Source organism: Salmo salar, chromosome 20, assembly GCF_965601325.2.
Source record: "Salmo salar chromosome 20, fSalSal1, whole genome shotgun sequence".
Lineage (NCBI taxonomy): Eukaryota > Metazoa > Chordata > Actinopteri > Salmoniformes > Salmonidae > Salmo > Salmo salar.
Window position 1 is genome coordinate 44,441,433 of NC_138310.1, and position 26,505 is coordinate 44,467,937.

General features: G+C 43.0%; 1 protein-coding gene and 1 pseudogene across 2 annotated transcripts; both read left to right on the forward strand.

Annotated features, from left to right (window-relative positions):
- Positions 1-12,581: 12,581 nt before the first annotated feature.
- lipt2 (lipoyl(octanoyl) transferase 2) lies at positions 12,582-19,886 on the forward strand. Its single transcript, XM_014161983.3, has 3 exons — positions 12,582-13,351; positions 13,458-13,703; positions 15,729-19,886. Exons 1-2 carry the CDS (start codon positions 12,907-12,909, stop codon positions 13,691-13,693), a joined length of 681 nt encoding a protein of 226 aa, XP_014017458.1. The 5' UTR covers positions 12,582-12,906; the 3' UTR covers positions 13,694-13,703; positions 15,729-19,886.
- A 285-nt stretch (positions 19,887-20,171) lies between these two features.
- On the forward strand, positions 20,172-25,933 carry LOC106580701 (glucose 1,6-bisphosphate synthase-like; annotated as a pseudogene). Its single transcript, XR_014381788.1, has 4 exons — positions 20,172-20,311; positions 22,528-22,708; positions 23,254-23,348; positions 23,736-25,933. The product of XR_014381788.1 is annotated as a glucose 1,6-bisphosphate synthase-like (transcript).
- The last annotated feature ends 572 nt before the right edge of the window (positions 25,934-26,505 follow it).

The following is a 26,505-nucleotide window of genomic DNA, read 5'->3' on the forward strand; positions in this document are numbered from 1 at the left end:
GAACCGGATTGATGACGCGCACCTCAGGGCGAGTGCGGGGAGGTAGCACAGGACGCACCGGACTGATGTCACGCTCCTCAGCACGCCCGCTCCTCAGCGCTCTCCACGTCAGCTCCTCGCTCCGGAATCTTGCGTTCGAGCTCCTCACTCGACTCCCTGACTGGCTCTGGTTCACCACTCGGCTCTCCACGGTAAGCACGGAAGTTGGCTCAGGTCTCCACCCTGACTCTGCCAATCTCCCCGTGTGCCCCCCAATTTTTGGGGGGAGGCTGCCTCTTGCACTTGCCTCGTGGTTGGTATAGTGCCTCATAATATCGCCGCTCCGCCTTCGCTGCCTCAATCTCCTCCTTAGGAAGGTGATAATCCCCAGCCTGACTCCAGGGTCCTTTCCCGTCCAGTATCTCCTCCCAGGTCCATTCCTGTCTCTCCTGGGCACGCTGCTTGGTCCATTGGTGGTGGGAGATTCTGTCACGGTTGTCGTAGGAATGAGCGGACCAAAGTGCAGCTTGTGTGTCATTCCACATTTTATTTATACTGTGAAAATATGCAATAAATAAACTTGAATGACAAAAAAAATAACAAACCATGATGCAGAGGTGAACAGACACTACTCAAAACTAATTTCCCACAAACCCAGGTGGAGAAAACCCTACTTAAGTATGATCTCCAATTAGAGACAACGAGGACCAGCTGCCTCTAATTGGAGATCATCCCAAACAAAACCAACCTAGAAATACAAAACTAGAACATGAACATAGAAATACAAAACATAGAAAAACACCCCTGTCACGCCCTGACCTACTCTACCATAGAAAATAACATCTTACTATGGTCAGGACGTGACAACATGCTTGATGCACAAAGAACAATAGAGCAATGTAGAAATATCTACACATTATAAAACATAATAAGCATGAGCGATCTACAACCGAAAATAGCCTAGCACCACAGACAAATGCTAATCGCTATTTAGCATACTAAATAGTAATGCATTCCGGATGACAATGCTAATGCTAGCGGGAGTACAAAAGCTATTTTACCACAAATAGAACATATTTACAACAGACACTATTTAGCTCCAAACAACAAGACATCAGGAATTTGGCACTTAGATTTTGCTGCACGCACAAACATCAGAAAGAAAATAAATGTATTCTAACGAGGTAGAATAAGCAGGAGAGAAAAACAGGACATCAGAATGCCTGAGGCCTGCCTGGTCGGGTATTAAGCTAAATCCCTGGAAAAAGGCTGCTGATTGGCATGACTTTATTCCAGTAGGAAAACCAAAAGAAAGTTGGGGTCTTGGAAAGGAAATGAGCTGGCCATTTTACAGCTGCCACCAAATGGATTTTACATATTTGCTTCAACTGACAAGCCAGCTAAGGGTTAGGACCTTCTTGAAGAAGGGCGGGCAGCTGGATGAGTCGAGCAACAGGCCTGACGTAGGTTCTGTCCTAAACCTGGATCTCTGCTGTCCTCACTTTCGCATCTGCTCCAGGGATAGCTGACTTGACAGATCCAACTTGCCAGAGTGCCCTAGGAGACTGATCATCACAACGGTCCCAACTACAAGGTCTTCCTTATCCTGAAATCAAATCAAATATATTTATAAAGCCCTTCTTACATCAGCTGATATCTCAAAGTGCTGTACAAAACCCAGCCTAAAACCCCAAACAGTAAGCAATGCAGGTTTAGAAGCCATTATGGCGGCCTTGAAGTGTGGGTAAGTATTTCCGTGGGAAGCAGTGCCAGAAATGGTCGGCTAGAACCAGGCTGTGTCTCCATCTTTTGCGACTGAGCAGTTCAGACTCTGGGTAGACCACCTGTGGTAGTGACGAGTCTGGCCGCCCCATGAGAAGAGTTAGGAGTGATTGGATCCGTATCTGCGATGTCCGACGACACATATCCCAAGGGCTTGGAGTTTAAGATCCCTTCTATTTCAATTAGAACAGTCCTCAGCACCTCTTCGGAGATTGTCTGCGCACCAAGGGTAGTTTGCACGGCAGTCTTGATGGATCTGCTCTCCCTCTTCCAGCATCCTCCAAAGTGTGGTGCACTTGGTGGGTTGAAGGCGAAGTGAATCTTCTGACTGGCTAACTGCTCCTGGGTGGAGAGTCATGAAGGTCTCTTGTAGCTCTCTCCCTTTCCTTGAGATTTGTTCCTTGATTAGACAGGATCTCAAAGGGTTTTCCTCTTCAAGCGATGTAGCGTCTCAATGCCATTAGCAACGAATCAGAATCCATGTTTGTCAGTAGATCCACGTGTACAGCCTGGTTGGTCATGTACTTAAAGATGATACCCAATTACTTCCAAAGCAGTCCACGCCTATAGAATAAAATGTGGGCTTGTGGAGCTGCAGTCAGGCTGTAGGCAGGTCAGTCATCCTAGGCACATCTGGCTGGCCTCGCCACTACCTGCATTCGGTGCAGTCAAGCTGAAAACGTTGAATGGCTGCCCTCCCTCTCAGAACCCAGAACCTTCGACTTAACTCAGCAAACACCCTCTCTGGGCCCGGGTGCCTCAGCTGCTCATCATATTTCTTGATCAGCAACCTGGTGAGCGGATGACCTGGGTCCAGAACCAATGGGTGAAGAATGTCAGGGCCCAGCTGGTCACACCTCCAAAGCCTACCTCCAACATGAATCAGTCTGGTGTCGTTATCATACTCTGGGGCCAGCATCAACAGATCAATCAATCAATCAAATGTATTTATAAAACCCTTCTTACATCAGCTGATGTCACAAAGTGCTGTACAGAAACCCAGTCTAAAGCCCCAAACAGCAAGCAATGCAGGTGTAGAAGCACGGTGGCTAGGAAAAACTTCCTAGAAAGGACAGAACCTAGGAAGAAACCTAGAGAGGAACCAGGCTATGAGGGGTGGCCAGTCCTCTCCTGGCTGTGCCGGGTGGAGATTATAACAGAACATGGCCAAGATGTTCAAATGTTCATAGATGACCAGCAGGGTCAAATAATAACAATCACAGTGGTCGTCAAGGATGAAATAGGTCAGCACCTCAGGAGTAAATGTCAGTTGGCTTTTCATAGCCGATCATTCAGAGTATCTCTACTGCTCCTGCTGTCTCTAGAGAGTTGTAAACAGCAGGTCTGGGACAGGTAGCACGTCCGGTGAACAGGTCAGGGTTCCATAGCCGCAGGCAGAACAGTTGAAACTGGAGCAGCAGCATGTCCAGGTGGGCTGGGGACAGCAAGGAGTTATCAGGCCAGGTAGTCCTGAGGCATAGGGCTCAGGTCCTCCGAGAAAGAATTAGAAAGCAAACTTAAATTCACACAGGACACCGGATAAGACAGGAGAAATACTCCAGATATAACAGACTGACCCTAGCCCCCCAACACATAAACTACTGCAGCATAAATGGCTGAGACAGGAGGGGTCGGGAGACACTGTGGCCCCATCCGACGATACCCCCGGACAGGGCCAAATAGGCAGGATATAACCGCACCCACTTTGCCAAAGCACAGCCCCCACACCACTAGAGGGATATCTTCAACCACCAACTTACCATCCTGAGACAAGGCCGAGTATAGCCCACAAAGATCTCCGCCACTGCACAACCCAAGGGGGGCGTCAACCCGGACAGAAAGATCACGTCAGTGACTCAACCCACTCAAGTGACGCAACCCTCCTAGGGACGGCATGGAAGAGCACCAGTAAGCCAGTGACTCAGCCCCTGTAATAGGGTTAGAGGCAGAGAATCCCAGTGGAGAGAGGGGAACCGGCCAGGCAGAGACAGCAAGGGCGGTTCGTTGCTCCAGTGCCTTTCCATTCACCTTCACAATCCTGGGCCAGACTACACTCAATCATAGGACCTACTGAAGAGATGAGTCTTCAATAAAGACTTAAAGGTTGTGACCGAGTCTGCGTCTCTCACATGGGTAGGCAGACCATTCCATAAAAATGGAGCTCTATAGGAGAAAGCCCTGCCTCCAGCTGTTTGCTTAGAAATTCTAGGGACAGTTAGGAGGCCTGCGTCTTGTGACCGTAGCGTACATGTAGGTATGTACGGCAAGACCAAATCGGAAAGATGGGTAGGAGCAAGCCCATGTAATGCTTTGTAGGTTAGCAGTAAAACCTTGAAGTCAGCCCTTGCCTTAACAGGAAGCCAGTGTAGAGAGGCTAGCGCTGGAGTAATATGATCAAATTCTTTGGTATTTTCTGTATACCAGGGAGCTAGTTTCTTAAGACAAATGTTTTTGGTTTTTAGGGGTGCGACTGCATCTAGGATATTGCGCAAGTTTAAATTGAGTTCCTCAGTTAGGTGGTTAACTGATTTTTGTACTCTGACGTCCTTGGGTAGGCGGAGGGAGTCTGGAAGGGCATCTAGGAATCTTTGGGTTGTCCAAGAATTTATAGCACGACTTTTGATAATCATTGGTTGGGGTCTGAGCAGACTATTTGTTGCAATTGTAAACGTAATAAAATGGTGATCCGATAGTCCATGAGTTATGAGGAAAAACATTCAAATCCACAACATTTATTCCACGGGACAAAACTAGGTCCAGAGTATGACTGTGGCAGTGAGTAGGTCCAGAGACATGTTGGACAAAACCCACTGAGTCGACGATGGCTCTGAAAGCCTTTTGGAGTGGGTCTGTGGACTTTTCCATGTGAATATTAAAGTCACCAAAAATGATTATCTAATATTATCTGCCATGACTACAAGGTCCGATAGGAATTCAGCGAACTCAGTGAGGAACGCTGTATATGGCCCAGGACGCCTGTAAACAGTAGCTATACAAAGTGATTGAGTAGACAGCATAGATTTCATGACTAGAAGCTCAAAGGACGAAACGTCTTTTTTTTTGTAAATTGACATTTATGATAGCAAATTTTAGCAACACCTCCGCCTTTGTGGGATGCGCGGGGGATATGGTCACTAGTGTAACCAGGAGGTGAGGCCTCATTTAACACAGTAAATGAATCAGGCTTAAGCCATGTTTCAGTCAGGCCAATCACATCAAGATTATGATCAGTGATTAGTTCATTGACTATAACTGCCTTGGAAGTGAGGGATCTAACATTAAGTAGCCCTATTTTGAGATGTGAGGTATCACAATCTCTTTCAATAATGGCAGGAATGGAGGAGGTCTTTATTCCAGTGAGATTGCTAAGGCGAACACCACCATGTTTAGTTTTGCCCAACCTAGGTCAAGGCACAGACACGGTCTCAATGGGGATAGCTGAGCTGACTACACTGACTGTGCTAATGGCAGACTCCATTAAGCTGGCAGGCTGGCTAACAGCCAGTTGTGAGACTCTGCTGTAGAGCTCATCACTCCCCCTAACTGGGAGGGGGCCAGAGACAATTACTTGATGCCGACACATCTTTGTAGCTGATTTACACGCTGAAGCTATGTTGCGCTTGGTGACCTCTGACTGTTTCATCCTAACATTGTTGGTGCCGACGTGGATAACAATATCCCTATACTCTCTACACTCGCCAGTTTTAGCTTTAGCCAGCACCATCTTCAGATTAGCCTTAACGTCGGTAGCCCTGCCCCCTGGGAAACAGTGTATGATCGCTGGATGATTCGTTTTAAGTCTAATACTGCGGGTAATGGAGTCGCCAATGACTAGGGTTTTCAATTTGTCAGAGCTAATGATGGGAGGCTTCGGCGTCTCAGACCCCGTAACGGGAGGAGGCTCGGCCTCTGGCTCCGAAGGCTCGGCCTCTGACTCCGACTCGCTGCTTAATGGGGAGAGCCGGTTGAAAGTTTCTGTGGGCTGAATGAGTGACACCGGTTGAGCATTCCTACAGCATTTCCTTCCAGAAGCCATGAGAAAGTTGTCCGGCTGCGGGGACTGTGCGAGGGGATTTATACTACTATCTGTACTTACTGGTGGCACAGACGCTGTTTCATCCTTTCCTACACTTAAATTACTCTTGCCTAACGATTGTGTCTGAAGCTGGGCTTGTAGCACAGCTATCCTCGCCGTAAGGCGATCGTTCTCCTGTACATTATGAGTACAGCGACTGCAATTAGAAGGCATCATGTTAATGTTACTACTTAGCTTCGGTCGGTGGAGGTCCTGACGAACCAAGTCCAGATAAAGCGTCTGGAGAGAAAAAGTTGAATGAAAAAAGTCGATCGAGGGGAAAAACTAAAAATATAAACGTAATTAAAAAGTAAAAACCGTAAAGTTGGCAGGTAGCAAAGTAAGGAGCAGATGGCTGCTCGGGGGGATTGTCTTGCCTGACTCTAGTAGGGAGAGGTCATCTGGGAAGCATGTCTGAGTACTTCTGAGTTCTGTTTGCTTGAAATCGTCGGCTGAAGGTCTGTCTGCACTACTGGCCGCCCCATGTAGCAAGTGCACTGTGGCTTACACCAGCTCATGGAAAGTATTGAACTGGGCAACATCGGGGAGAGACGACTTGGTGTCCGCTGACAGGAGTCCACAGAAGGTAGGCTTCCGCAGATCCTCTGCATCATCAGAAGGTACTTGGTCTGGTCTTCTCAGCCAGGATGACTGGGCCTAGCACAGGAATGGAGGACCTTGCCTCCAACGGTTGTGTTCTAAAAGCTGAGATGGCATCTTGCAGCATTTGATATCGTCAGCTGGATTTTTGGGCCTGTGGTCCATAAGCTCCTGTATTTCTGTGACTCTTGTGCCTACAAATACTTTGTACCTGCAGGAGTCTGACTGGAGCCAGGTTAAGGCTGTTGTAGAATCCGACCAGTACGTGACCTCATGGATTCCCAGGGTGAGTTATTTTCGGATGATCACGGCCAGCTGGGCACCGGTGAGTGCAGCGCAGAGCTCAAGTCTTGGCATCAACTGTTGTCGTTCGGGGCCACTCTTCATCTTGATGCATGGAATGCCACTTGGATCCGTCCATTGGTGTCTTCAGTACGGAGGTACGCAACAGCACCATATGCACATTCTGAGGCATCACTGAAGACATGAACACTTGTTGTGCTGGTTGGAAGATCCATGTCGGGCTGACGTAACACCTTGTCAGTGTGACCTGAGACAGCTGTGGAAGTTTGTTCTCCCAAATAAGCCACACTTGGAGAATATCTTCAGGTAGGTCAGGGTAATCCCACCCTCTTTTCTTATTCCAGAGCCTCGGGACCACAACCTTGGCCTGTGTGGTGTATGGGACTATGAAGCCGAGTGGATCCTACTGGCTGGCAAGGATCCGATTATATGGTGGGTTCAACTTTCTCCATGTGATCTTGCTTGTAGCCAATAGTGTCGGACAGACATTGCCATTGTAATCCAAAGGTATGGTCTTGGGGTTCCACACCATCCTGGGTGAACCACAGCTCACTGCTCTCAGCCCTGGACTCTTGAGGTAGGTGTTCGATGACTGCTGGAGATTGTTGGCCCACTGGCGTAGATCGAATCCTCCCTCAGCAAGAAGGTGCTTCTGCTTGTACACCAGTTTCTTGGCTGCACCTGCAGAGGGGAGGCTTTGTAGACAGTCTACATAGAAATAGCGTTCTACAGAAAAGCGCACATCTTCTTCAGGCTCCCTGTGGTCGAACATATGCTTCTGGAAGGCAAATGTGGCGCAGCAGAGGCTACATGTCATCCCAAAGGGAAGAACCTGCCACTCATAGACATCAGGGCAATCATCATGGTTTAGGTCTCGCCACACAAACCGGAGAAGAGGCTGGTCTTTGGGTAGCAGGCGGACTTGATGGAAAATCCCCTTTGTCACTGCTGATGGCCAGTGTTCCCTGGAAACGGAGAAGGACTCCAAACAGAGTGGCTCCCAAGGTGGGTCCGGAAAAGAGTTGTTCGTTTTAGCTCTTGCCCTTGTAGTTGAAGGACAGTTGAAGACAACTCTGATTTCCCCATTGTGATGGACCATATGATGGGGAATGTACCAACCCTGGTACTCTTCGACTGCTACTAGGTATACCTTCTTAACGTGGCCGGACTCCACCAACTTGTGAACCTCTGCGTTGTACACTGCTCCTTTCTCTGGATCCTTGGACAGACACTTCTCTGTCCCTCGCAGATGAGCCAGTACTTCTTCCACAAAAGGGGAGTGGTGTACCTTTTGAACCACATCCACTTCAACCCTGACTGTCTTCTCCAGTAGATGCATGGCTTCTACATCTTGTCTGGACTGTGTGATGAGCTTCTCACTCCTGTACGGTAGCGTATCCAATTGCCAGAGCTTCTCTACGTGGCTTAAGAGCTCTGCAGATGGAGAGAAAAGGGATGTATGACGGCACTGTTGTGGAGTAATAAAATGATTGGCGTGACCTTATTCCAATAGGAAAACCAAAAGAAAGTTGGGGTCTTGGAAAGGAGATGAGCTTGCCGTTTTTACAATTACCTTCAACTTGTCCCAATTCACATTTCCAATTTCCAACCCTGACATAGACTACCCTAACGGGCCGTGCGTCTCAACCAATATTCAACATAGGCTAAAGATCCCAAGCAGGGCTACAGCAACTTCCAGAGAGTGTCAGGTTCTTGGTCTTTACGGTGGCCACTCTGGTTTGGGTGTGCTCGGCAGAATGGTGTTGCTGTAACAAGTGGTCATATGTAACGGCCGTCGTCAGAATGAGACCAAGGTGCAGCGGAGGATGTGTTCATCTTGAAATTTAATGCAAAAATGAACACTTTACAAATTAAACAAAAATAACAGCCGACAGTTCCGTCAGGTACTTACAACTAAACAGAAAGCATTCACCCACAAACCCCAAAGGAAAAACAGGCTGCCAATGTATGACTCTCAATCAGCAACAACGATCTACGCCTGTTCCTGATTGAGAGCCATACACAGCCGAAACAAAGAAAACCACCAACATAGAAAAAGAAACCTAGAACGCCCACCCATGTCACACCCTGGCCTAACCAAAAATAGAGAACAAAAAACCCTCTCTATGGCCAGGGCGTTACATCATATTATTGTTCTGGGTTCCACTGTGCAAGAGCAGGTCGGTGGAGTTTTCTGAACATCAAGGCAGACCGGTGACTTTCTTTTTTTAACATTCTAAAGTTGTCAAGCCTCCAATGGGCCTCTGCAGTGCACACACGTAGCCTACAGTTCTTCATTATTCGCCAGAGAGAAGACAGGGAAAACACCATTTACCTACCTCTAGGTTACTGTAGTCTACATATTTATTTGGTTTGTCATTCTCTTGTTTTTCCATGGAATGTTTATTGCAATTAAATATAATTTTATTTAGAATTGATCAGAATAAATTTCCCTTGTATTCTCAAATTGAAAAAAGTGAGGGAGCACTGCACTACACACCTGATTACTTGTGAAGCTAAGGCAGCTGCACTGCGCTATAAAAAAAATTGGTTTAAAACATTTGGGGTGGGATTATTCCCTTAGCTATGCTGTTAGGGAAGATAAGCAACGCAGATACTATCCGACTCTCAATCTCACAGGCATAAACATGACCACGGTAACCTCCTGGCCTTAAAGGGGCAGGTGAAAATATGTTCAATCTGTGACATTTTGGTTAAATGACTCAGGTCACAAAAAAATGAAATTAAACAATATACCACATCACTTTTTACTAGTAATATATTTGTTTTAGAAACATTACAGGGCATGCTCATCTGTTTTTTGTGTGTAATTTCAGCCCAAAATGATATTTTGGCAGGTAAATCTGATTGGCTGGCAGATTTTTTTTTTAATGTTCCAAAAAGATACATTTTGGCCCTGGCCGTTAGCAAGTGGTGGCGCTCAAAAAGGTCAAGTGACCATTCTTCAGTGACTGAAGAGGGAGGGTGAAGCAGACAGTGAAGGCTGGGGAACACACACACACATACATTCTTTATTGTATATTGTTGTGTTATGTTTCATGGGGCAGCTGGTGCCGGAATGTAAATGTCTAACTTATGTTTATTCAGTAACCAGTTTGAAATAAGATTGTTCTCTCTTAGATATATTGTATACATGGGGTTAACATGTTCAATTAATAAATTAATATTAATAATGTTGTCTGATTTCATTAAGATGCAAAGTTTTTTTAACTAACAAATTAAGTGTATGTAATACAAACTGTATCTGTCTCAGAAATACACCAATTACTTTAAAAGCACTGCAAATGACCTAGACCCATGTTGGCATATCAAAACATTTTAAAAAGCATTTTAATTTTGTGATGGTTCAGTTTTGGAAAGTTGAAATTACGCTTCGGGACAGTACCGGGAGGGTGAGGGGAAAAAGTCGAGAGCCCTGGCCACAGAGGTCAACTAGCTAGCTAGGCAGTTGTTTAGCTTTCTAGCACATTCATTCATTCGTTTGTAAACCATTAACAAGCTAGTTAGCTACCACATGTTCTTGTCAAACGTTCAACAGCGTAGCTAGCAACAACAAGATATGCTGAATAACAGTCTAAAAACCACTTGCGGGAAAATAAATCAGATTTGACCATTCAGACACAAGTCACATGGCTAGGAATCAGATTTGTATCTGACTTCAAACCACCTGCAAAGGTGGTTTGAAATGTTGCTTGAAATATCTGATTCCATGTGCTTTTTGGCTGTTCAGACTGCAGGAAAAAGAACAGATTCGAATCAGATATGCAAATAAATAGGATTTGAGTCACTTCAAAATGCCAATGTGAACAAGGCTTTAGAGATCGGATTGCATTGTTGCCTCAGCTTCAGGCTTAGCTCAAGTTGCTCTCTACACTGCCCAACCACATCATAGCCAGTATTACGCAACAGCAATGTAATATTTTCCATTCTCATTTTATTTTGAAGTAGTGTTTTAAAATGTCAAACCATTTAATTTCAAAACATGTTGTACGTGTGATAATCATGCCAGTGTAGTTGGTATTGAAGAAAAGTTGGAGGAACATCAATGCAGACAAAGGGAGTATCTGTGAATGCATGTCTTATAATCACTGTCTTCAATTGCAAGATGATAAATGCCAAAGTGCATAGATAAGTGACTGTTGCGTTGATTTAGCTGGAAGTTTAGGCGCAGGACAAAAACTGAAGAGATTTAGAAGACGTGGGCGACACAGCATCTGAAAGAGAGACAGATGTTTTAATAGTAGTACTTTACATTGGCAACCGCTAAATCAATATTCAACACAATACAGCATTTTGAAAAGTACACATCGTAGCTCTCAAACCGAGCCTATGCATCACATTTTATGTACACACTACTACAGTAATTTTATAACATTAATCACGGTAGCAATAAACATACACAAATCCTTTTGCACATCCAAAAGGTCCAAATGGTAGTTCTGCTGACAGACAGACAGCACGGCAGATCCCACTGTAGTTTGAGCATCCCCATGGAATTGGAAATGCAGCTGCCTCATTTACATCACCTGTCATTTAAAAAACAGGATGTTTTTATTTGCCTTTGTATCATTTTAAGTATCTTCATTTTATTAAATTACCTTTCACATGTTCTTGAAATGTAAGTACAGAATTATAAATAGTTTCTTAGATGTTTATAGCAATTACGTATTTATCACCAGAGAAAATGTATCTGCTGAGCAACAATTAATAGTTTTACAGTATTGTAACAGTTTAAAGACTTGCAAATGATGGTCTGTGGTAAAACTAAATAGCAAAATATCACTCAAACAGCTAGATGAGTCAATAATAATTTCAGTAATTCTGACCTTGTCTGTTTCACAAGAGGGTAGTTTTCAAGACTTACATGTGATGGCCAAGAAAGCGAGGAGCACCAAGAGCATCGTGCAGTGATATTTCATGATGATTTGCTGATGTTGACTGTTCTTTAGAAGAGTTGCAATGTGACGGTTTCTCTCAGGCTTAGTCTATTCTTTGCAATCAGTCCCAGTTAACTTGATAAGGCTAGTAGTCATGAGTCAGAGCTTGTGCTTCAAATAAGGAGGGGAAAAAACTGACCTGGAACATGGGGACCAGTGGGAAGTACACATTGGAATTGAATCAAATCATGTGTAATTACATTAGCCTATTCTTAGATCGGCCCTTCTTGCTCTTGTCTGAATAATGTTAGAGCTACTAGTGAAAGAAAAAATGGATTCCGCCTGATGTAAGACTTATGCCTCCCCACTTAATTTAAACACTCAAGGAACCAATAAGGGCTGCATGACAATCTACATTTACTCCTTCATTCCATTCCTTTCATCTGCACTGATTTAAAAATACTGGATAGGTGAAAGCAATGTGGTGTGGGCCCCCTATCCTACCTGGCATATGCTTTTACCAGTCCTGTTTTTTCAGGTCAGTGTAGATGGAGGGAAATTGACAAGAAGGTACAGTAGGTACCACCTCTACCCCCAACACCCAGTCCTGGTTCAGGTACTGATGAAATCAATGTATCATTGTCTCCATATCCTGGATCTAACAGGACAGATGGGTGAAAGCAAGGAGTTGCATTAACTTTCACAAATCCACTATAAGCCTACCAGATTTTACCTTAGGGAAAGGCGCAAGGAAGTATGCATTTTCAAAATATTCAGAGGGGGCCACATAAATATTTTGTCTCTGATGTTGTTCGAACACTAAAACGCCAGAGGGCGGTAACGTAACCCTCTGTGCCTCATATCAGAAAGCCTTGCGGTTACAACCCCGTCCAGTTGGTGGCGATAACGCACCACTCAGCTGGTTGAACCACCATTAAATATAAAATAACGAATCTAATATGGCTGCGCCCATGGCATGGATGTCAAGTATGCACACTATTGATTATGTCGCCATTGTCCAGTCATTATCAAACAGACTACAAATGATGTCAATTTAACATTAGTCGACCAGCGACGTTCAACGTATCTGCCCCCATCTACAAGTTCTCGACACTGGATAACCTGCATCATGGATGCAACGTTCGTTGTGAGAGGCGAGCTGTATGGTCAGTGTTACTACTGTACGTTATGTTCTTCACAATAGAAACGTGGCATTGTCTGTCTTCTGAAAACCTTGAATAAGGAGTTTACACTCAATTATCATCAAAAATGTACCCTTCAAAAGCAGCAGTTGAAGTGATCCAGTTGGGTCGTATTTCCTATGGGCGTGCATTACAGGTACAGCAACTCTATGTCAGGAGACATCTGGATTCTAAAGACAAATTGCACAATGCGCTGCTACTATGTGAACACCCGCCAGTCTACACCATTGGGATCAGACAGGCACTATACTCATTCGAAGAGGAGCAAAGACTCAAACTCCTTGGTGCTGAATTCTTTCGTAGCAACCGTGGCGGACTCATAACGTTCCATGGTCCAGGGCAGTTGGTGTGCTACCCAATTCTCAACTTGGGCTGCTTCAAGAAAAGCGTGCGATGGTACGTGTGTGAGCTGGAGAGGACTGTCATCGACCTTTGCAGAAAGTATGGGATAAAAGCATCCACCTCCCCAAACACTGGGGTCTGGGTTGGAGACAACAAGATATGTGCCATAGGTAGGTTAACCTTCTAAATGAATGATTACCCCATTTTTGCAATGTTTACAACAACAAAGCTACAATATGTCATTCTTGATATTACAGTCAATGTTTCCTCTTTCAGGAATCCATTGCGGGAGATACATAACATCTCATGGCTTGGCACTGAACTGCAACACAGACATGGGCTGGTTTGAAAATATTGTGCCTTGTGGGATTGTAGGGAAAGGTGTCACATCCCTCAGTCAAGAACTGGGAAGAGATGTCTCTATTGAAGAATCCATCCCACGACTGCTGGAAACTTTCAGTGATCAGTTTGACTGCACACTGCATCATGGAGAATATTCTAATAATGAATAAACTCTGCTCGGTAAATTTCACATGTATATTTTCGCAATCATAAAATGTTGTCCTCTCTCACCTGTCAGCTAAGAAACTATGTTTCCCAGATTGTGCTATGAGGTCGTACGTCCGCTGTTTGTTATGGTGGGGGTAAATGTGGCGGTCTAATGCACTGCGTCTCCGTGCTAGAGGCGTCACTACCGGCCGTGATTGGGAGTCACTTAGGGCTGCGCTCAATTGGCCCAGCGTCGTCCGTGTTTGGCCGGTGTATGCGTCATTGTAAATACGAATTTGTTCTTAACTGACTTGCCTAGATTAGTAAAGGTTAAAAATAATAATAATGTAGCGCGACTGAAGGCTACTAGTTGGTCGTCACTAGTTACCACAGTCACAAAGTCATAATGATGGCTAAACCCCGACTATTTCTAAAATGTAATAGATTTTAAAACGAACCTTAACCACACTGCTAACCATAATTTAAGACCAAAAAGCTCATTTTGATTTCATGAATTTTTACGACATAGCCAATGTTGACTTTGTGGCTGTGGTAACCGAATCTCAGTCTGCTAAACAAGGACTAAGGTAGCGAACTAACTAGTTTAACAGTAATAAAGACAACTTGAGTGCCAAGATAGGACAAGCGTGGTAATGCGGGGCCATTATGTTGCTACGCTAGATAACTAATTATAACGACCGAGTTTACTGCGTTTCAAGGGTGATTACCCCAGCCAGATGACCACTGCAGATAAGATGGCATGGGGTAGCTAGTTAGCTCGGTCGCTCAACACCACCACCACTCTAGCGAGTCAAGCTAGGTAGCGTCCTAACGGTTTGTTAGATAAGACATGTATTATCTTGGCTGATGATTATATTTTAGATATGTAGCTAGCTCTATCTGTTTCGGTAGCCAAAGCAAACAGACGTCAAGACCGATAACTAGGGACGTTCTGCCCTGCCTGGCCTATTGCTAGCCTGCTAGTTTTGTAAACTAACGTTGGTTAACGTTATCTACGTAGCTAGCTAGCTTGATGTTTTGCTGCACAATATCCTGCTATGGAGACTGGACCTAAATTGCCATGCAACTGGGGACGTGCGACTTGATAAGGCTATTTACCAGTGGATAAGGTCAGTGAGCAAAATCCATATGGTCTTCTGAAATCCCTGCAGTGTGTGTTTCTTGCATATTCGTGGCAGGTAGCCTAGCGGTTAAGAGCGTTAGAGCAGTAACCTTAAGGTTGCTGGTTCAAATCCCAAGCCCACTAGGTAAGAACATCTGTCAAACCCATATTGCTCTACATAAAATACTAAAATGTTAAAAATAATAATTTAAGTAAATGAGGGCAGGATCTGTTTGTGCTAACATTCCACTCCTTGTCATTATGCCAAACATTTTGGCATATGATAAGGGGTGGAATGTTAGCACAAACAAGTCTGGTACCCAGGCTACAATTGTACAGTGCCAGGCTCATGCAAAAAGTACAGTGCCAGGCTCATGCAGCCTCTACTCCACACCAAACACTTGCACTGCCACCCTAGTTTAGAAAGGGTGTAAAAGCAATGGATCTGTCTGACCCCTTAATAACTTGACTCGGACTGTCAGATGCAGCATGGAACTGTGAGAGCCCAGATCTACAGTACCAGTCAAAAGTTTGGTTACAACATGATTCCATGTGTGTTATTTCATAGTTTTGATGTCTTCACTAATATTCTACAATATAGAAAATAGTAAAATAAAGAAAAAAGAACTGGAAGGAGGAGGTGTTTCCAAACGTATGACTGGTACTGTATGTCTAGATTTAATAGGATATTCTGTATCAACAAATGCTTATTTATCAAACAAGATTAGGCTACATTTAGCAACAAAAAATATTTTTGTTCAGTTCCAGTGTAGCTCAACCATAATGCTGAAGCAGTGGGTATTGTATATTTGACTCAATCAACAAGCAAGTTAGTCTTAAATTAAGTGGTGTGTAACTGTGTTGACATGACATTAACGATGTCGTTAAGAGAATGCTGAATGTGTAGCTAATTTGTGATGTTCTTTCCCATTCAGAATCGATGGACCAGAGCTCAGATAGAGGCCCTATTGCAGGATAGGCAAGTGGAGGAGCTTAGACTGTGCTGCAGGATGTCATTTGGGACGGCAGGGCTGAGGGCAGCCATGGGCGTAGGCTTTGCCCTCATAAAGGATATGACAATCATCCAGTCCACACAGGTTAATAATAGTTTCCTTCTCTGAGCAAGTTATGTTAAAGGTATAGACTCACTCAGCTATATGGCATTGTGTACAGGGGAGCGACTTCCTGGTTACAGATCAACAACAACAAAATTGGAAGAGCTGAGGTCCTCTGTGGCAGTAAATCATCAACCTTGGATTTATACAGTGCATTCGGAAAGTTTTCAGACCCCTTGACTTTTTCAACATTTTGTTAGTTTACAGCCTTATTCTAACATTGATTAAATTGCTTTTTTTCCCTCAATCTACACACAATACCCCGTAATGAAAAGGGGAAAAAATGAAATTTTAGCAAAAGTATAAAAATGAGATACCACATTTTTATTAAGTGTTCAGACCCTGTACTCAGTACTTTGTTAAAGTGCCTTTGGCAATGATTACACCCTCAAGTCTTCTTGGGTATGACGCGACAAGCTTGGCACACCTGTATTTGGGGAGTTTCTCTCATTCTCTGCAGATCCTCTCAAGCTCTGTCTGGTTGGATGGGGAGCGTCGGTGCACAGCTATTTTCAGGTCTCTCCGGAGATGTTAAAGTCTGGGCTGTAGTTGGCCACCCAAGGATATTCAGAGACTTGTCCCAAAGCCACTCCTGCATTATCTTGGCTGTGTTCTTAGGGTCGTTGTCTGAGGGGGGTTGCAACTCAATATTAGCAAGGTGTTCCTAATGTTTGGTATACTCGGTGTTTGTATACACTGAGTGAGTGTACAAAACATTAGGAACACCTTGTTAATATTGAGTTGCATCCCCTTTTGCCCTCAGAACAGCCTTCATTTCTTGGGGCATGGACTCTACAAGGTGTTGAAAGCGTTCCACGTGGATGTTGGCCCATGTTGAGTCATGCTTCCCACAGTTGTCAAGTTGGCTGGATGTCCTTTGGGGGGGGGTGGATCATTCATGATACACACGGGAGACTGTTGAGTGTGAAAAACCCAGCAACGTTGCAGTTCTTGACACAAATCGGTGTGCCTGGCACCTACCCCGTTCAAAGGTGCTTACAGTTGAAGTCGGAAGTTTACATACACCAGAGCCAAATACATTTAAATTAAGTTTTTCACAATTTCTGACATTTAATCCTAGTAAAAATTCCCTGTCTTAGGTCAGTTAGGATCACCACTTTATTTTAAGAATGTGAAATGTCAGAATAATAGTAGAGAGAACGATTTTTCAGGTTTTATTTCTTTGTCACATTCCCAGTGGGTCAGAAGTTTACATGCACTCAATTAGTATTTGGTAGCATTGCCTTTAAATTGTTTAACTTGGGTCAAATGTTTTGGGTAGCTTTCCATAAGTTGGGTGAATTTTGGCCCATTCCTCCTGACAGAGCTAGTGTAACTGAGTCAGGTTTGTAGGCCTCCTTGCTCGCACACGCTTTTTCAGTTCTGCCCACACATTTTCTATAGGATTGAGGTCAGGGCTTTGTGATGGCCACTCCAATACCTTGACTTTGTTGTCCTTAAGACATTTTGCCAGAACTTTGGAAGTATGCTTGGGGTCATTGTCCATTTGGAAGACCCATTTGTGACCAAGCATTAACTTCCTGACTGATGTCTTGAGATGTTGCTTCAATATATCCACATAATTTTCCTTGCTCATGATTCCATCTATTTTGTGAAGTGCACCAGTCCCTCCTGCAGCAAAACACCCCCACAACATGATGCTGCCACCCCCGTACTTCACTGTTGGGATGGTGTTCTAAGGCTTGCAAGCCTCCCCTTTTTTCCTCCAAACATAACGATGGTCATTATGGCCTAACAGTTATATTTTTGTTTCATCAGACCAGAGGACATTTCTCCAAAAAGTACGATCTTTGTCCCCATGTGCAGTTTCAAACCGTAGTCTGGCTTTTTATGACGGTTTTGGAGCAGTGGCTTCTTCCTTGCTGAGCGGCCTTTCAGGTTATGTCGATTTAGGGCTTGTTTTACTGTGGATATAGATACTTTTGTACCTGTTTCCTCCAGCATCTTCACAAGGTCCTTTGCTGTTGTTCTGGGATTGATTTGCACTTTTCGCACCAAAGTACGTTCATCTCTAGGAGACAGAACGCGTCTCTTTCCTGAGCGGTATGACAGCTGCGTGGTCCCATGGTGTTTATACTTGTGTACTATTGTTTGTACAGATGAACGTGGTACCTTCAGGCGTTTGGAAATTGCTCCCAAGGATGAACCAGACTTGTGGAGGTCTACCATTTTTTTTTCTGAGGTGTTGGCTGATTTCTTTTGATTTTCCCATGATGTCAAGCAAAGAGGCACTGAGTTTGAAGGTAGGCCTTGAAATACATCCACAGGTACACCTCCACTTGACTCAAATGATGTCAATTAGCCTATCAGAAGCTTCTAAAGCCATGATATAATTTTCTGGAATTTTCCAAGCTGTTTAAAGGCACACTAAGTTGACTGTATGTAAACTTCTGACCCACTGGAACTGTGACACAGTGAAATAATCTGTCTTTAAACAATTGTTGGAAAAATGACTTGTGTCATGCACAAAGTAGATGTCCTAACTGACTTGCCAAAACTATAGTTTGTTAACAAGAAGTTTATGGAGTGGTTGAAAAACGAGTTTTAATGACTCCAACCTAAGTGTATGTCAACTTCTGACTTCAACTGTAAATATGTCTTGCCCATTCACCCTCTTAATGGCACACATGCACAATCATTGTCTCATGGCTTAACAATCCTTCTTTAACCTGTCTCCTCCCCTCCACCTACACTGACTGAAGTAGATTTAACAGGTGACGTCAATAAGGGATCATACAGGCTAGACCACTTTACAATGCAAGAAATTACTTTGTAGGCTAACTTCCCTTGCTAGTTTACAGCTGAAGCTAACATCAATTCACAAGTGCTTTGTTTGTGATTATGTGCCGTAACGCAGAATATGCTGATTGCCACAAAACATTTAATTCACTTAATCGGTCTCGTCACGTCGCTCCATCAGCCAGAGACAATCTATTTCCTGAGCGAACTGCATGTCTGTGTGTGTGTGTGAAAAGGGTCGCACCCCTCTTGCTTTCTGAATGACATTATTACTGGTTCTATGCAAATGTTGTTGATCAGTACAATAAAATGAGGCCTAAATGGAAGGGAAACATTATCTGTAGCTAGGTTTGTAAAATTCCTGGAACTTTCAATAAATTCCTTGGTTTTCCAGAAATCCTGGTTGGAGGTATCTGGATTTTTTGCTTATTCCCTCCTGGTTCTGGGAATCCTCCAAACGGGATTTAGGTAAAACTAGGTAATTGATTAAAAGTTCCAGGAATTTTGCAACCCTATCTGTAGCCCCATGAAATCAGCCAAAATCAGCTCAAGAACTCCATGCATGCACACACACTCCTATTGAATATGCATTCACCTGTGTTGTGAATAGGCCCAAGCCACAACTTGATTTACCCAGTTTATCAATAGAGATTTACATTTAAATAAATTATTACTATTTTGTAATGTAGTTCGATTGGTAAAAACAAAGTCAAATTGATTGTATAATTGATTGATTAATGCATACCTGGCTGTGTCTGAAAAATGTACGTAAAAATGAAATTAAATAAATAGTATGAAATGATACTCAACGTTTGAACAGAGCAGTAGCTGAGTTTCTGTCTGGATTTGACATTTTGAACATTGAGATATTAAAGACATGATAGATCAGACTCATAGTATATTAAGGAGTGAGATCTGTAGGTAGACTGAGTGGCTGTGGAATGTGCTGGGTGGACGGGAGGAGATCAAAGGATTGCTATAGGGAGACATATGGACATCTGTGGACTAGGCGAAGGAGGGGTTGAGGTCAGATCCCCTGAAGGGAGTAATAAGGGTTTAGTATCCTGTTACTCTTTTCCTGAAGAACCATAAGATGTAAGGATTGGAGAGAAGGAGTGTCTTAAGTGTGATACATATATCTGTGATGGGAGAAATGTTGGGTTGTCTGAATTACAGCTGTACAGACCCTGTGGGCAGAATTAAACTTGGTTAAAGCTTCTCTAGAGTCTGTGTTATTTACTCTGAACAATAAGAACCTAACAGGATCAAGTGCCATTCTGTGACTTTGGCTAATATCGTTTTGGTATCAACTCGTGATGGTATCGAGTATAGTGATACTAACCTGGTATCGAAGGCAAAATTCTGGTATTGTGACAAACTGTCTCAAGGGGCAGAGCACCCACAGTCTAACAACCCACCCACCTACCAGAGTTTTCCTTACCTCCTATACAAAGTGAAAACATGAAGGTTAATGGGAAAACATTTTTAAAAAAAGCTATAGACATGGCCTCATCATTCCATTCCTCCTCACTGCAGGGTATGTACAAATACCTGGCCATGTCTTTCCCAGACTTTGGTAGCCGTGGCATAGTGGTTGGATATGACACGCGAGCGCAGGAAGCCATTAGTTGCAACAGTGAACGGTACTTTACCTCTTCCTTCTTTCTCATACCACAACTTGCAAACACGTATAACTGGCTACATATTAGAAAGTCTGATTCATGTAAATTAATAAAAAATTGGCTGTAAATATCAGTGAGCCTTTTAAGTTATCTAATAAATAACTCCTCGCGTATTGCTGATAGTGGCTTTGGCTTGCTCTGTGATAAAGTGTATAAAGAGGTCACATTCCTGCCTGAAGTTGTGTGATGGCAAAATAGTCGTGAATACAGATGGGCTGAGTGAGGACATTGATTCGATTCTTGACCTACTGTTAACTACACACATTTCGAGAGCCAAAATAAAAACAGGACAATCATTTTTTTAGGACGTGTGTAGGCTGTTTCTCAGTTGACAAGCAGGGAACCAAAAGCTAGAGATGTAGAATACAAGAAATTCGAGTTTGGAGCGGCGGGTAGCCTAGAGGTTAGAGCGGTAGGAACAATAGAATAGGCTAACATGTTTCAATGCCCATAGCATTATGAAGGAAATGGAACAATAGTACAGCCACTTTACAAAATTATGACCACTCTGGAATGAGTGGCCTAAAGCAACTTTAACTCTGGCTTTTTTCACACACATTAGATCAGGGACCACAACGCTAGTACAGTTCTCAAACTATATATATAAACTTGTAGACAAATACATGAAGATACATAAACAATAAACACATTAAATTATAAAACAGCACTATTGGTTAGAGCCTGTAAGTATGCATTTCACTGTAAGGTCCTGTTGTATTCGGCGCACGTGACAAATAAACTTTGATTTGAACAGTTCTCGACAATAGAGAGGGAGAGGAAAGAGAGAAGAGAGCAAGATCAGGTGTGTGTGTGTGTGTGTGTATGTATAAGTACGTATGTGTAAGCAAGCATGTAATTGAGTACGTGTGTGTTCATGTCCACTTTATAATGTTCAGATACTTTTACAGTTCCCATACCTTATTTTTTTTCGCAACCTGAAGTCCCTGTAGAATTTAGTACAGCCATGGTGTTATGGAGCTCTCTCGGAATAGCTGTCCATCTATAAAGAGTTTGTCCACAATGATAAAGACATGCTTACCCTTCTCCCTTTGTTGTCTGTGTACCGGATACAGCCTCTTACGACGTTCGTTTATCTCCCTTATGAATTGGTCATTGAGACTGAATTTGGTCCCTTTAAGATCCCTTCCCTGCTTTTGATCAGCTCCTTTTGTTGGTAGTGTTCAAATTTTGCGATGATTGGTCGGGGACCCTTGGTCTTGTCGCTCCGAGCTCCATGTCTGTGTGCTCGGTGGAAAGCCACCTTGTTTACAGTCTCTATAGGAAGTTTCAAGGCAGATTGCATGAATGCTCTGATCGCGCCCTCTGGATTATTGGTTGCGTCCCCAGGAATCCCAGAAAAGAAATAGATTTTCACGCATGCTACGACTTTGTATGTCTAGTAGCGACTCCTTCATCACCCTGTTTTCCCTGAGTAGACAATCCATGTTGGAATCGTGGCTTTTTACCTTGGCTGTGAGTGTCTTGTTTTCTCTTTGGAGCGTGACATTTTCACTCTGGCTAAACTCTAAACTCCCCCTCAGCCCTGCTACCTCCTCACACAACTTTTCCAGTGTTGCATGGATTCCAGCCAGAGCACTAGCCTCTACTTCAATGGTAAGGAAATCGTCCGTGTCTGTAGATTAATCTGTTTTTCTTTTCTTTTTTGTCGGGTTAAAGTTATTTTGTGAGGTGGTCGGATCTTTCCATGATGGAGTATGTTGTTCCTCCATAGCGTAAAGCTGTTGGTACTCGTCGATTTCCCTCAGGATCTCCTTGGTATCCAGGTTGGCTCTACTGCAACCAGTTGTTTTAAAAGATAACAATGAGTCTTTCCCACGACGATGACAGGTGTCTGTAGTACAGCCAGCTAGCACTCGCGGAGTCCACGCAACAACAAAAAAGGAACACAAACTTTCAGTCCCAGCCGTAAAGGCTAACCGCGTCGTGGAATCGTTAGCAACAAAACGTTTGTTCTGATTAAACAATTATTTAATGAAAATGTTTTAATATAAGCAACAAACCAAGTGTAGCCAGTACAATGTTCTGTTACGCACTCTGATGATGTAGATGACGTCTAGGAATATACAGATTTATTGTTAGCTACAATACAGTTTCCCTGCTGAGATGACATGAGAAAAAAGCTCTCGACCTTAGCTTTGTCATCCTGTTCTGTCAAGGTGTGGATGGGAAGTCTTCACTGGTAATGAGCTTGCCGCTCTGCTGGGCTGGTGGATGCTGTTCAATTGGAAGGAGACTCACTCAGACCCAGCTGCTACGGAGAGGATGTACATGCTGGCCACCACCGTTTCCTCCAAGATCCTCAAGGCCTTTGCACGGATAGAGGGCTTCCATTTTGAAGTACGTAAGTTTACCTCCTCCAGGTAAATGAAGGATGGTTGAAGGTCAAGCAATATACACCCTTAACTGTATTCACTAGGAACCAAACAGAAGCAGAGAGAAAGAGACGAAGCGAGGCGAGAGGGATAACTGGTTCCAAAATCTGTCTCCTCCAGCAGGTGCCGTTTTTTTTTTTTTTTCTTCGCTTACCAAGCGAGGAGTTTAAATTTGTATAACAACAAATGTAATGGCGTATTTGCTACGTGAGGCTTATTTGATCGAATATAAGTTTCGTAATGCTTAGGTTGTTAAGTGTACTGATATAAGTAAGGACATGTCAACTTTGAGAAAAAACACTTTATATCGAATGGTCCCACCTGATCTTGCCTCCTGACTGCTAACTGCATTTTTTTAAAACATTATTTTCATTGTTAGAGCGACCACTTAAGCATCTGGTCAATATAATGGAGAATATGTGACGGATGGAAATGGGGACGGACCAACCTGAATTTCTCTAATAAACACTGTGTGCACTAATGAATGCACCTCTGTTCACTCTGTTTCAGGAACCATTGCCTGGTTTCAAATGGATCGCAAAGAAAATACACGAGTTGGCAAAAATGGGGAATGAAGTGATTTTTGCCTTTTGAGGAGTCTACAGGTAAACACATCTCTTTGTTCTTACAAAATGTGATTTGTCCTTTATGGTCATAGTTGTGTATGCATAGTTGTGGTATGCACTAATGCAAACAATTAACGATCAATCCTGAACATAAGGTTTTATCAAATTATTTTGAGTTGATCCTCCTTTGGATCAACCTATTTGCATATGTTACATGTCAAGTTGCCTTTATTGCATATTATAGAAAATGGTTTAATTGAATTGAGAATATGAAGCGAAATTGTTAACATTTGCAGTTGTACCAAATGGGTTGATCAGTACACTGTTTACCCGAGGTACAGGCAGGAGGGAGAATTGCAGTGACCATTGGACTAATATTTGATAAATATTCCCTGATATGTGTTTTTTTTGTCTGGTGTGTTTCAGGGTTCCTGTGTGGCAGCATGGTCCCAGATAAGGATGGAGTGAGTGCAGCTGTGGTTGTGGCAGCTGGAAAACATCTTTGAAACGTAGGTGTCATTCCAGGTTCCTCCTATACCCCGTGTTCTGGTTTACTGTTTATTTGGTGTCACTTTACATTAAGTGGCCTAAAATCCCTGTATCTACATGGTAGTCAGACAAGTACAGAGGAATAACTAGGGAGTAGGTACACATTGTTCCATAGCACTTACAACTGTGATACCATACCATGACTATGTAACTTAATGTTACACGGTATACCAAGACTTCGGGTACTTTTTTGATACTAGAACATGAAAAATGGTTTGGTAGTAGAATTGTTACTTTCGGTACTTCTATCAAATAAGTCTCACGTTGTATAATGACTGAGCGGATCATGTCTGTTTAGTAATTTGTCCGAATTTTCTCAAAGGGGGCAGTAGTAGGCTAGGCTTCTTCATCTTGCACATGCAATGGTGAGTACGCTGACATAGCTCAAGCCACTTGAGAAGCTAGGAGTGTGAGAGAAGATAGAGAGAGATATAGAGCTTCTGCCAACAAAATGAGTAACAAACAGCAAAATCAGACAACCCCATAGTAGAATAGTTTAGCTATTTACCTAGTCAGCTTGTCATTGTGTGTTCCAATGTGACAAATTCCTCTCGAGGCACATTCAAGTTGCGAGTGAAACAGGCAGGGAACCATGCATTCTAATAAGCAGTCAATGCAATTGCGGGAAAACACTTTTGATGCCATTTTGATGGCTTTCAAAAAAAGGAGGATTCCATCTTTCCATCGCTACCTCATTTCTCAACTCCTAAAAATGAATGCAAACTGCACTGTTTTAAAACAGAGTATTTTAGTTAAAAAAAGGCAGTTGGTGCTCTGTAAATTCTCTGTGACTGCATAGGGTAGACCGGGGCTAAATGTAACAAAGGTCAATTGTAACCAGTAGGCCTACATTATACTCACTGTTTATGCAATTTTTTGAGGGACATTAAAAAGTCATCATTATGTTTAGAGTTTGGGATCTAGCTAATGATTAGCCCAATGGGGTATGCATATGGGAACCCCATTGCTTCAGCCTATTTATCATCAGCCTGTTCAGTCTATTCAGCATCAGTTGGGCTACAGATGATCATGCTTATTGATAATATGGCCATGTATAGGCTATGGTAAAAGTGTCAGTCCTGATTTCTTTTTTTTTAAATTCTTTTTTTTTTTATCAATATGTTATTGTGTTTAGTTCTGGGGAAATGAGAACTGACCTCAGTCCTTCTACAAACACATTCTCCCTGCTTACTACTTTTGCTGTGGTATCGTTTTGATACCTAGTATCATGATACTTAACCTGGTATCGAAGTAAAAAATCTGGTATCGTGACAACACTAATTTAACTACCATAGAAATACAAATAGTTTCTGATAAATGAAAGTTTGTGGTGTACTGTATTTGCACCATAAAATTGGGCCGTTTTTATTTCAGCTTTAGCCTGTTAGGGCTAGGGGGCAGTATTTACACGGCCGGATAAAAAAACGTACCCGATTTAATCTGGTTATTACTACTGCCCAGAAACTAGAATATGCATATAATTATTGGCTTTGGATAGAAAACACCCTAAAGTTTATAAAACTGTTTGAATGGTGTCTGTGAGTATAACAGAACTCATATGGCAGGAAAAAACCTGAGAAGATTCTGTACAGGAAGTGCCCTCTCTGACAATTCCTTGGGCTTCTTGACTCTTTTTATTGAAAACTTAGGATCTTTGCTGTAACGTCACACTTCCTACGGCTCCCATAGGCTCTCAGAACCCGGGAAAAAGCTGAATGATGTCGAGGCAGCCCCTGGCTGAAAAACATTAGCGCCTTTGGTAATTGGTCTATCAGAGGACAATGAGACTGAGGCGCATGCACGAGGCGACCCCATGTTTTTATTTTCTCTCTCTTTGTACTAAAACACAGATTCCCGGTCGGAATATTATCGCTTTTTTACGAGAAAAATGGCATAAAAATTGATTTTAAACAGCGGTTGACATGCTTCGAAGTACAGTAATGGAATATTTAGAATTTTTTTGTCACGAAACGCATCGGGCGCGTCACCCTTCTTTACACTTCGGATAGTGTCTTGAACGCACGAACAAAACAGAGGATATTTGAACATAACTATGGATTATTTTGAACCAAACCAACATTTGTTATTGAAGTAGAAGTCCTGGGAGTGCATTCTGACGAAGAACAGCAAAGGTAATAACATTTTTCTTATAGTAAATCTGACTTTGGTGAGTGCCAAACTTGGTGGGTGTCTAAATAGCTAGCCCTGTGATGCCGGGCTATCTACTTAGAATATTGCAAAATGTGCTTTCACCGAAAATCTATTTTAAAATCGGACATAGCGAGTGCATAGAGGAGTTCTGTATCTATAATTCTTAAAATAATTGTTATGTTTTTTGTGAACGTTTATCGTGAGTAATTTAGTAAATTCACCGGAAGTTTGCGGGGGGTATGCTAGTTCCGAACGTCACATGCTAATGTAAAAAGCTGGTTTTTGATATAAATATGAACTTGATTGAACAAAACATGCATGTATTGTATAACATAATGTCCTAGGCGTGTCATCTGATGAAGATCATCAAAGGTTAGTGCTGCATATAGCTGTGGTTTGGGTTTATGTGACATTATATGCTAGCTTGAAAAATGGGTGTCTGATTATTTCTGCCTGGGTACTCTGCTGACATAATCTAATGTTTTGCTTTCGTTGT